Source organism: Seriola aureovittata, chromosome 22 (assembly GCF_021018895.1).
Source record: "Seriola aureovittata isolate HTS-2021-v1 ecotype China chromosome 22, ASM2101889v1, whole genome shotgun sequence".
Classification (NCBI taxonomy): Eukaryota; Metazoa; Chordata; class Actinopteri; order Carangiformes; family Carangidae; genus Seriola; species Seriola aureovittata.
In genome coordinates this window covers 2,196,739-2,209,330 of record NC_079385.1, presented here as the reverse complement: position 1 = coordinate 2,209,330, position 12,592 = coordinate 2,196,739, and the positions used below count along the sequence as shown (strand labels likewise).

Sequence of the window (12,592 nt, the reverse complement as noted above, 5' to 3'; positions counted from 1 at the left end):
TAGACAGCGCTCTCCAACACCATCATCCAAACACCAAATGAGGGAATATCTTTTGCTAGAACGGTGTTGTAGAGTTCCAGAGACTTCTGGTTCTGGTGGCACATGGTGACCCAACACTTTACTAAGACACCTGATGTTGGTTTTTCTTTTAATTTCTCACCTGTCTGTATATAAAAATTCTTACTTTACCATATACGCCCTCGTGGGTGGTTAGCGCTATCCTCCATTAATCCTTTCTCTGCCTACAACCATCTTAGATGCCCTAATAATAACCTCCATTGCCATGGTAAAAACTACCCATGAAACTGTGCATCCTGCCAAGATCCCCATGATCTCCAACTGCTGCCACACTGTAGTGAATTCTGCAGTTGTGAAACTGAAGAAAATATTGACTTTGACTATGTCCGGTATATTAGAATGCATTTGCTGAGTCTAAGAATACCACATTCAAGTCTCTCCTTTCCTTCGTTGCTGAACTTGTGTTCGCAGCTTCTCTGGTGAAAGCATCCAGAATAACCTGGTATTCCAGCTTTCTGCACTGAAGTGTCAATAAGCTTAATTCTTTCTGGGCAGCTTGATGACTTGTGTGCCACAAAACTGAAGAAAATCTTACTTTAGTCAAATAACCAGATCGAAGGGTGTGCAACTCTCCCTCTTAGATGATCTGATACAATCCACAGTTCATTACTAAAAAAATGTAGTTTGTAAGAATATTATATGTGATTTGATTTCAATCAAATGTGATATTATTACTTGGTCATGAATGTGTTTTTAGTAACTTAAATAAAGGAAAACATTATTTTCTGATTTGAGTAATAAATCAAAAATGTATTATATATCTTAAACTGAGACACAAACAATAGTAAACATGGGCAGTGATACAATGGGAAGCGTTTTTGACCGATCAACAATGAGGATTGAGAATATGGTACTTTCAATAATGTTATATGGGTGCAACACAGCATATGGCTTCAGTAATTTCCCTCAACAAAGAAGAGTCTCAGATCACAGAGAATGTAATCCAAATAATGTATTTCCTATGGATCTGTCGGGTTGTTTTTTTTAGAGAGTTTGGTAAATCCTTTGCACCTCTACAATCGACAGATGAATAGATAACCTAGATAATCATCAGTTGTTGCAGATGTAGTCTGATTTATTCCTCTTCACTCCTGCGTTCACCTGTCTCCTTAGTATCATTAAGAGCGGAAATATTCAGCTTTCCACTGGATCTTGTCTCTGACCCATAGTAAAAGGTCTTGTGTTGTACATTCATAGAAAAGTGAAAGAAGCCTTTTGACTCTCCAAACTCCACAATGCCAAACTCGACTTGTCCTCATCCTGCTCTCTGCTTCTGTTATTCCTCTGGCTTCAGACACATCAGGAGGAACAGGGCCCTTTGTAGATCAACCTTTATTTCCTGCCCCACCTTCCTCAGCCCCCCCCCCACCCCCCCACTTGGTCTAGCCCAAAAGACTTTGTAGTAGAGCAGAGGTGCTCTTTGACAAGGGAAGCTGAAAGGCCTGGACATGGAGAGGAGTGCTTGGCACCTCATGCTCTTTGAACCTGCTGCTGCCTCAAAGCACTGTGGATGGTCAGATGTAGGCAGGGGGTCTGAAAAGAGACCTGGTCCACAAAGAGACTCCTCCTCACACAGAGCATATCCAACCTCTGTGACTCTGTCAACTTAATCAGACAGGGGGTCTGATAGGGGCGATGCCTTAAAGGTTAGGAAAACCATAGTTAACTTTCCACAGTTGCTCTGAATTAAGATTCACAATTTATTTATTTATAACAGTTTATTAAATGTTTATATATGCTTATCAGAGGTGGACAAAGTACACAGCTCCATCACTTGAGTCAGAGTACAGATCCTCCTGGTCAAATATGACTCAATACAAGGGAAAGTTGTTCAGTCACATTTTACTTGAATTAAAGTACTGGAGTGCTTCACTTTAAAAACACTGACTGTATTTTATATCAACACATTGTTGTATTGTTTCATATTCACAGAACCTACTGACTCTGAAACAACTGACTGACTGACTGACTGACTGTAGAACCTGTAGAATAAAAAGCTTGTAGGATATGATACAAAGACTGAAGACATGGACACAAAAACACAATTGAATCAACAAAACAACATCCAACTACAAGCTGTTTATCTGGAATTAAACAAACATTTAAAACCTCCACATGCTCTCTCAAGTTGAACTGCTAATTTTTGTAGGTAATCTGTATTTAATTTAAAATTTCAACCATGGACTTAAAGAATCTCCTGCTTCATCTTTATCCAATCTTGCCATCATTAGGACACAGACAGGTTCAGTGTATGGTCTATCACATTTTCAAAATAAAAGAAGATTCATTCCTCTGACTAAAAGCTGCTTCAAAGTAAGAGTACTTCATAGAAATGAAGTCAAAAGTACAATATCAGTCTTTAAGTGTAGTGGAGGAAAAAGTACAGTACTCAAATAATTGTACTGTTGTTCAACAGGTAGCAGCTACAAATGTCAGCACCTCACCACCTAAACTGAAAGCACAGGACAGATGAAGACCTTCAGCGCACATTTCCTGGTCAGACGTACAGTTTGAATATTGAAAGCACATCTGGATGATTAGCACACTTGATGTCTGCTGAAATACATCAGTTTCAGCACACTGGACACTGGCAGCATTCCAATGCTTGAGCTAACATGTAACACATAACTGCCCGTGCATGAATTAAAAGAGCTCACATACTCCGTTATCATAGAATGTCCCTATTTTATTCATTACGACTGTGCGCCAATACAATCTGTATGAGTCTAAGCTGTAAGCTAAACACAAGTTCTGCTGCCATTGTAAATTCAATTATGTGTGGGAACATTCGTCAAACATGAATATAATCAATTGTGCAAAAGTTCATAGTTTTTTTGGCAGCTCTCATATTGACATGATGTGTATGATATTTTTATTATGTTCTTTAAAGGGGCACTCCGCTGATTTTACACATACATGTCATTTACATCCTCACGGTTAGCACTGCAAAGTCAAATGTATAGCAAAACAACAAAAAGCCTGTGTTGCAGACTGTGGGCGAGGAGTTCGAAAGATGTCGGCATTTCCCTGACGAGATTCTAATCGAATGGCTCTGGAAGTGTTTCCTTTGTTCTATATTACCACACAAATTTTTCTTTAACCAAGTTGTCTTAATACATCTCCTTAGGCTGTAAGAAGTGGCATCAGCCATCTGACAGAGCAATCAATATTGCTCTAGTATAAAATAATTTTCTAAAGAAACCAAATAATCACATTTTTAAGATGGAACCAGTGCTTTGTTTTTTTGGGCATATTTTCTTAAACTCAATTATCAGTATGATTGCCTGATTATTTTCTGTCAATCAACTAATTGACTTGTGGTTTTAGCTTTAAATCTACTTCTTGAAAGTACCCCAACTTTGCGGTGGTCCGGGGGCCCTGAGAGCTCAACGTGCAAACAAACAAAATACAAACAAATTCAGAAAACGTCTTCATCAGCTTGACAACACACGTCTGTTTACACGTGTTAAGTTGCAGTGCATTGAGCTCGCATGGCCACCGTACACTGCTGCAGAGGAAAGACACCAAAAACAAAGACAGCAACACAGCCCACGTGTTTCCCAGCGGAGTCCTCGTGCCTCTTTATAAATCAGAAATTATATTTAGAAAAAATATACTTAAACCATGTCATTCAATTTAACGAAACAACCTCTGTGTGCAGTTATGAGGTCAGAAATCATCTTTGCAAATAGTAAATAGCCCAGTCTGCTATCATGTCAGTTACACTATGATAAAAGTCAGGTCCGTCGGTTAATTGTGGAAGAGCTAAGGGTGTGAGGGCTGTGTTTCATGAGGACATTTCCCTCCCCCTCATTGTCTTCAGCCTAAAAAATGTAAAATGTCCTTAAGTGAGTGTGACTGAGTGGTTATTGACCACTTACTCTTGAGTAAATGTGTCTTCAAAGGGTTGTATAAGGCTCAGGCAGGGTTTTATTTATATCATATTTAATAGAATGATTACAACCACTGCTCCAATCTCCGCACAACACCTGAGAGAGTCATGGCATGTCTCTTAACTGTTTTTCCGTTTGAGACCCGTGGCATTTTAAAAGCAATTTGACCCCCGCCTGGCCGTGCCACTTAATCTCAGTAGGCTTGTCTGTAGCTGAAAATGTCCTCTCTAAGCCCCAGAGGCACAGCTCCGGCCACTCAGGCTAGCTGCAATCACAGGCTACTGGCTGGGGCAATTACAAAAACACCCTGGACCCAGGCTGAATTTTCATTTTATCTATCCAAATGTCAGCCTCTTGCTTATTAGCTATCATCAGGCTGCTGCCAATCATGGTTGGAGAGAGGAGAGCTTTCTTCTGCAGCCACACCCTGATATGCCTACCTCCCACTGAGTCCGTCTTAGATTTTCTCTTGTCTTCTTTAATCCATACCAATAGCCTTCATTTATCTTTTCAATTCAGCATGGCTTAGTTTAATTATTTTTGCAATTTAATGCAATTATTAACACTGTTACACTGACATAGTGATCATCAGTTAAACCTGTGCTGGTTTGAAATTCAGTTGGAACTGAAGAAGCCTTTGGATGAGAGGTCAAACATCTTCAAGCAACTCAAGCCAAGTCCAATTGCCTCCGTATAGCTCTTAGAGACACCATGACCTGGATGACTGTGAATTTTCACAGACATGCTGCATTTTTCAATCCAAAGACAGTACTGAATCCACTTATTGAATCTGAATCCTTTTGAAACACTTAGTGAATTTAAATCCAGTTCAGATTCAGCATTTGCAAATTCTTTAAGTTAAAAGTAACTACAGCTCAAAGATCTCTTATCACATTTTGCTGGCTAAGATGGAAGAAAGATTTGAGCGTCAACCTAATGTTGATAAACTAGTTAAAACTTTTACAAGGGACCTCAAATTTCACCACACACAGATGCACAGATACACCATAGGCTAGATATTCTCTCTAAAGAATAGTTGCCATTCTGTTAGTTTTGCTGTGTACAGGCAACAGTTTGCAGAAAGCACATTGACCAGACAGTGTTACAGCAGCAAGGGGTGTCAAATGTTGGCTGCACCATGCGATAATCATGTTGGTTAGTCGAGACTTCTGGAACCTGTTAAGAAAAAGAGGTGATTTTCAATCAATACCACAGTAAAAAAACAAACACTTCTGCACACGAAGTGTATAAACGCACACACACACCTCCATATAGTCAATCAGCAAGCAGTAGTTTAAATTGACTAACAAGGTGACAGACCTGTGGAGTGAAAATGTCCATTTAAAAAGTCAGTGTTAGGGTTTGACAGACTGAACAGTAATGAGCGTAGCCCGCTAATGTGAGCACCCAGCCCACGTCATGAGCTGTTGCAATGTTAGCCTAAACAAGCTAACATTAGGCTAAACAAGCTAACATTAGGCTAAACAAGTTAATGTAAGGCTAAACAAGCTAAAGTTAGCCTAAACAAGCTAAAATTAGCCTAAACAACTTAACATTAGCGCAAACAAGCTAATGTTAGCCTTTATGAATACTGTGTGTGGAGCGTTGCTACAACAGATGTCAGCTACACAAACAGTAAGAGTAAGATTTTAGGACATGAACATGTTGATGACATGTTAATATAAAGTTAACAACTAACACTCACTCAGCCTGAACTCTGTGTACAGATCTGGATGTTTCTCATTGGACTGCTTCTGTCTTTCGTCGGTCTTTAACTTGTTCCTGGTTCACATGAAATATAAAACAAATCTTGCTGCGTTTTTTTTCCACCGTCGCGGCTGATCTTTTGCTGCAACCAAACTTGCTACTGCCATTCCACATATTGTTGTTATTGTTTACTGTGCCTGCCTTCTTCTGCTCGTTGAGTTTGATGTCAGACTAGATGCTTGCAGCGATAATGTTGCGCTATTTGGGCTGGACTATATCGAGTGTTGAAAACCGCTCAACCCCAGCTCTCAGTCTACCTGTGGTAAGGTTTAAGGTTAGAAAGATATCTTGGTTAATGTTAAGGGAAAGATGGTGGCTTTGAAGTCAACACGCTGTATCTCATCATGCTGTAGTTGGCGCAAGCAAATATCGTTGATAAAACAGATACGCTACAACAGTAACCGCTGTCCCAGTGTACTGTATGCTGGGAAAGTCATTAGCTCCCCTGCAACCCAGATAAGGATGGACCTGTTAAAACCACTGTTTGTGTTTCTGTCTGTTCCCTCCTCTTCTCACAGGGAGGTGGTACATCCGTGAGGGCTGGCTGAACATGGTTCCTCCTAAAGGTGCAGAGGCTAAGCCCAAGATGTTCTTCCTGTTCTCTGACATGCTGCTGCAGGCCAAGCGCTGCAGCCCACTGCATCCCACCAATGGAGACAAGTTCACCGGCCAGCACATGTACCCCTTGCAGGATTGCACTTTGGAGAAGGTGTTCGGGCACACCAGGAGCAAAGGAGGCCTGCTCAGTGTGAGTATCAGCTCCCAAGGCACATAACTGCCTACCTGAGTTTGGTCATGTAATAAAACATTAGAGGGATCAGGGAGCTTCTGGGATATTGTGGAATATTCTATTAGATTATGTTCATCTCAGTCATGTGGGAAATAGGCTGAAAAACAACATTAACAAATCAGGGAAAAAATAATTAACAGAGTACTGATTTATTTATGAACAGCAGCTGAAAACTCAGAAGAAACAATACATAAGGAAAACAGCAGCATATTAATGATTACACCATATCATCATTCCTCCTCTCCATACATACACAGTAAGAGACAGAGATCCCATTCTGAACAAGGATTTATTCCAGAGCTGAAGCTGTGAGGCTTGAGTTATATAAATTAGTTGATATAAATTTAGTTGTCATATTTCACAATTATGTTTTTTTTTTATTATGAAATCCCCTATTGTGTGTAGCTAGTCAGTGTGTTAGACTGTGAGATACATGGTGGAAACTGGAAACAGGCTTGTTGATGAGACAAAACACAAGCAATGAACCTACATACAACTGCCAGGTCGAAGACACCTACTTGATTTGTCTTATTCAGACTGCTGAAGCTTTATATCAGCACCACCTTAACTTGATTGAAGACAGAATGTACATGCCATTGATTGAACATGGTACAAAGAATCCATTATATACCTTATTGTTATATATTATGTATTAACTCAAATGTTATATGTAGCATTTAATGATTTATTTTGGTGACCCATAATTTTCCTACCTATTCTAGCTAGAGCAATACAGGGTTTTTAAGGCCAATGCCAATTTTGATTTTGAGGGTTTACGATATATCAGCCAATGTTAATTTTCTAACAGAAACACATAACATAACATAACATAACATAACATAACGATTTTTACGATTAACGATTGTTAGCATTAATTCTAAACTCTAAACTTTTCAAACAAACTACCATTATAATGTATTTGGAGAAAGATGCCAGTCGTCACTCAAGTACTGCAGTTTTGGTTTCTAGACCTGATTTCCTCCTTCATGACAACTGGTTATATAACTCACCTGTTTACTTTTTATCAAGATTTCATCTAGATTTGAGGGTGTGCTGGTTTGAGTGACAGGTGGGTGAGAGTATGCGCCACAAACCGTCATGCACCAAAGTCTCAGCTCCACACACGCCCCTCCTCTTTACCCATTTTTGGATTAGTTGGGAGTTCGGGGCGGAGTCAGACACTGCCAAGATGGCGACGGCGGGGCAGCTCACTCTGACCTTCAAAACCACTCTTCACAAACCTGTGTGTGACGTCACAGAGCGTATGCTTACAAGCCATGGCATTGGCAAGCTTTGTCGCTAATTTAGCAACACAAGCATATGTTTTACAGTAGCTGTCAGTGACGAGGGAAACAATGATAGCTCTGTTCATTTACTCGCTAGAACTATTTTACCGTCTGTTTCACAAATGAAGGTAACATCAAGTTTGTGAACGGGCAACTGCCTACACCACTCACACAAGCACCAACTCCGCTCTGGGTCGGCGTTGGATTCCAACACTCTGAAGTAGATATTGGGGGAAGTGAAGTTTCCCTGTGGAGATGCGTTTCCCCTAACAAGCATCCTGATCTAATGATATCTGGCCTGACTTACTCTAACCCTAACCATCTATCTCTGCCTGTTCCCAAGTGTTTGAATCTAACGTTTAGCCTACATTCTGCTCTTCAGCAGTCAGCTGATCTGTCCATGTTGCCAACAGTGGATTCACAGTGCTCTGTTGGACAAACTAGGCAGTGGTAATAAAATAGCTCAAGCACCTTTCTTTGTCTTTCAATTACTTTAATGTCTTGCTACTTATGGCCCGTTATTAATGATGATACGACAGCTTGCTCAATTTTAGTAAGTCTCTCTTACCATGACCTTTATAAACCGGTGATAACTCAGTGACGCTGTTGTTAACGACAAACATTACAGATCAGCTTAAACATTGGAAAGTCAACAAAACTAGTGCAGAATGCAGTATTTGCGAGTGGAAGCATGAGTCATATGTTCAATTATTTATCTACTGTCCAACATGTTAAAGTAAGAACTGGTGGCATTTTTGATAAATTGAGAGGAGAAGTGTTCAGCCCGCTGGTGTTACAGCGCATTCATCAGATTCTGTGACCTGTCAATGCAACAACAAGTTGGCCTTCAGGAAACGTTAAGTCCACTGTGAATACAAAAGACCAGAGATTTATTTACTTGATATTCTGAATAACAAAGTAAAATTAATATTATTTTCAGTGTGTTGTTTTACTTTAGCTTCTATGGCCTCTACAGCTGCAGCACAGCCCCCCACTGAAGAGCAGACACCGTTTTCCCTTGCAGCAAAAAAGAATAAATGAGTCAGAACAAGGAATGACTGTCACAGAGCAGCCACAACATTTACAGTGAAAGCTCCTCAACCCCTCAGCACAGCAGAATGTCCATGTAGTTTATATTAGTGTCATGTTTGTCTGGTGATTGGTCCCTGAATCACAGTAAAAATGACAAATTGTATCACTAACTTGATTAGAAGATGCTAGATTCTTGAATTTTAAGTTTTTAAATTTTAAGTCTTTTGAAGTTTGTTTTTTTTACCGTGCTGAGTGTAAGAAAAACAGTACATTTTTTACGCCTCATTGCCAGCGAGAGTGAGAGCCACAGGCATATTTTTTCCAGGTTGTACGTACGTCCATCCCATTCTCATGGACATGATATCTCAGTAACGCCTTGATGGAATTTCTTCAAATTCGGTACAGACATTCATTTGGAGTCAGTAATGAACTGATTACATTTTGTTTCCTAAAGGAGAAAGGTAATGGTCACAGGGACCTCACAAAACATGATTTTTGCCTTCTGGACGCGATATCTCGAGACCTCTTCAAGGGAATGATGATTAGATTTTGATGGTCAAAGGTCAAGGTCATGATGACCTCACAAAACACTTTTTAGCCATTACTCAAGACTTCCCTCAGTAATTATGACAAAAGTTCACACAAATGGTTCATATTTTCTCTGACTCTGGATAAACAGGGATGTGACCTGAAACTAGTCTGACGAGGAGAACCGTTCAGAGTTGATGAAATGCTGTAGAGCCTCATCTCTTTTGGTCCGGCTTTAATTCTAACACACCTATCTAAATTGTATTTATTTACCACAGTCAGGTTACCATACCTTAGAGTGTTACTTCTTATGTTTATGAGACAAGGGCCATCTACAGTAGTTGACAGAGGATTTGTGATTTCCTGGTTAACTAACTGTAGAAAAATTTGAGCAGTTGAATATGAAAAAGAAAAATGCGAATGAGTGTTTATTGGGCAGCAGGTGGGCAGACATCTGTTCATTGATTTGAGTATACACATGAGTGAATCCTTAGCGTAGGCATTATTTAATTTCCACTTTTGATGTATGTTGCTTTGATTTGTCTTACTTATGGCCCCGATGCTTTCTGTTGTATAATGTGCCAAACGAAGGTTTCCTGAATGTTTTCCAGCCTTTTCCAGCCGCTGAATGAAATGTCATTTAGTTCAGCTTGTCAGAGGAGGCCCGCGTTACCTCGCCTCTTCTTCTCCCCTAATCCCTTCAAACCCCTTTGTTGAAGTAGCCCAAAAGTTGAACTTTTAATGTGTCTTTCCTCTCAGTCTGATCTGTCTTCCAGGTCTCAGTACAGCTGCTGGCTGACAAATTGTGTCTAAATGATGCAGTTGCTGTCATGAAACATTCAAAAGAACGAGTTGCGCGTCATTGAGCAAGTAACCAAAGCGTTTATTCTGCAAGTGTTTAGTGCTCGTGCTGCATAGTATCAATATTCATTTCAGCTGATACCCTCTTGCTCAAAGAGCTCTTTATGTTGTGTTTGTAACGTGCTTCCCTGTGATGCACAGCAGCTTTGTAGAGGTTTGATTACCCCGCTGTCTGTCAAAAAAAAACTGTCTCTACACTAAAGCTTGATTCACACAGGACTAGTAGTTTACAGCTGGGCTGAGACACAGTGATCAAATAAAACTAGACAGGAAATCAACCAATTATAATTATCAAATTACTATTTTTGATTATGGATCTTTTGTTTTTACAATTAATGATAAATGATTTAGTGTGTAGTCATTTCATAGCTTGTTGGTGCAAATTAGTTTCCCTGCCCACACAGACTGATTCATGATTCTCTCAGTGGTGTCGAGAGCACTGTTGCCACGATACCAAAATTATGACTTCAAAACAATACCAGCCTCAATGTCTCGATAGTGATACTGAAACCCTAAACATCAGGAAAAGTAATAAATTAATTAATTAATAATAATAATAATAATAAAAAGTTGTAATAAATTACATTCAGTTTATGCTGAGTGAAAGCAGTGCGCTGTAGACACACACACTGCCTCGCTGTCAGACATCGACGCAACTCATAGGAAATACAGCTCTTTTTAAAACACTTTCATTATTAAAGTACCATCATTAATAAAATAGGGAAAATACCATCTTTAATGAGACTGCAATACCTTTTAGATTGGTCTATTGGGCAACACTAGTCTAGAGATTTTGTCTAGGTATAGAATATGTAGAGAGTAAAACACAGGATTTATTTATGTTGTGCGCATCTGCAGCACAACACACAGATGGGAGGGTAAATTCGGTTCAGTTAATCCTAGTTCAGCAGCAGCAGTTTGTATAAGACTACAGTGTCCAGCATGTATTTACGAGTCTCTTCGCAGGCCCAGTGACGTATCGTCATGACCAGGCCTAAGTGACTAATGAAAAGGCTGCTGATGGGGAGATTAGTCGCTGTATTATTTGGAGTGTGTGTGTGTGTGTGTGTGTGTGTGTGTGTGTGTGTGTGTGTATATGTGTGTGAAGAACTGAGGAGTGTAGTGACGGCTGCCAGCTGCAACAGAATCTCTCAGTTGCTGGATCAGATTAGGCTGCAGATCCATCTCTTCCGGCCCTCCAGTAAATACATCTTCCTCAAGCCTGTCGCCGCTCTCCACCAGCCTGCTGCACATTATCTAATGGCAGAAATGGCATTTCATTAGCCTCTTATCCCACCGAGGCCCAGATGCATACTCAATAGCATTACATGTAATTTCTCATAAGGACACATTATTGATCCTGGGCCCCTACCTAAGCTCAAAGAAAAGGGCTGTCAGCACTCCAGGGCCCTCGTCATCCAGGGCCATGAAGAATTAAAGCCAAATTAAATTTGACAGCTGTAAATGCCATGGCAATCTATATGCAAAGTTTGGGGGGAAAAAAAAACCAAAAAAAACAGTTTTATTAAAATTCTCTTTTTTTTTTTTTTCTCCCTCTCCTGCTCCATGTTTGCCGAGCGCTGGCTTTTACTTGTGGCTCGCCCCGTTTTTCCTCTTTATTTTCTCTCCTCTCTCCTTTTGTCTGTCTCAACCTTCCTTATTCTCTCCCCTCTCTCTCTCCCCTCTCTCTCTCCCCTCTCTCTCTCTCTCTCTCTCTCTCTCTCTGTCTGCAGTCTTCCTCCTGCTAATATTCCCTCGCTACTTGAATATTTTCCCACATCCCTGACAGATTCTCTTTGATGTATAAATAATCAAGCTAAATTATGTGCAGCGATGAGGCTCCATGCTCTGCCGTTCTTATTATACAAAGTAATTTCTACCTAAGAGGGTCAGATTTCCTGACAAATCCCTAATTACCACATTCCAATAGAAGTGGAATGTATTTGTGAATAAATCAACCGCCGTCCCCCAAAGTAGCGAGCGCCTAATATCACGCGCCACTCAATTCGGCCCCACTCACTGAACTCTGTAATTAGATAATACTTTTGATGATGATACATTTGAAATCTTAATCTATTTAATGTATAATGAGAGACACTCCCCTCCCCGTGTGTAAAAACATCATTATGTTTGATGAGCTATATGCTCCTCTGTTCCAGCATAAAGTTGTGTCCACACACACACACACACACACACACGTGGCAATGATCAATATGTCACTGCTCAACAAGCCGGTTTCCTGTGTGGAGGCTGCAGCCGCAGGTAAATGTGAAAGGCCATTTAATATGGTGAAGGGCTAATTTTGATCCTCTGTAATAGCTTTCCCAGTGTAATTATGCTGCTCTAAAAGCCCCTTT

The 12,592-nt window shown here is 40.2% G+C and overlaps 1 protein-coding gene across 2 annotated transcripts in view; it reads left to right on the top strand.

Moving 5' to 3' along the window:
• Positions 1–12,592, top strand: part of arhgef39 (Rho guanine nucleotide exchange factor (GEF) 39) — a 59,853-nt gene that overhangs the window by 38,529 nt on the left and 8,732 nt on the right. For both annotated transcript variants that reach the window (XM_056367086.1, XM_056367087.1), the window contains one exon: positions 6,257–6,486. In XM_056367086.1, the coding sequence (XP_056223061.1) occupies positions 6,257–6,486 (230 nt within the window). The remainder of the gene's footprint in view (positions 1–6,256; positions 6,487–12,592) is intronic.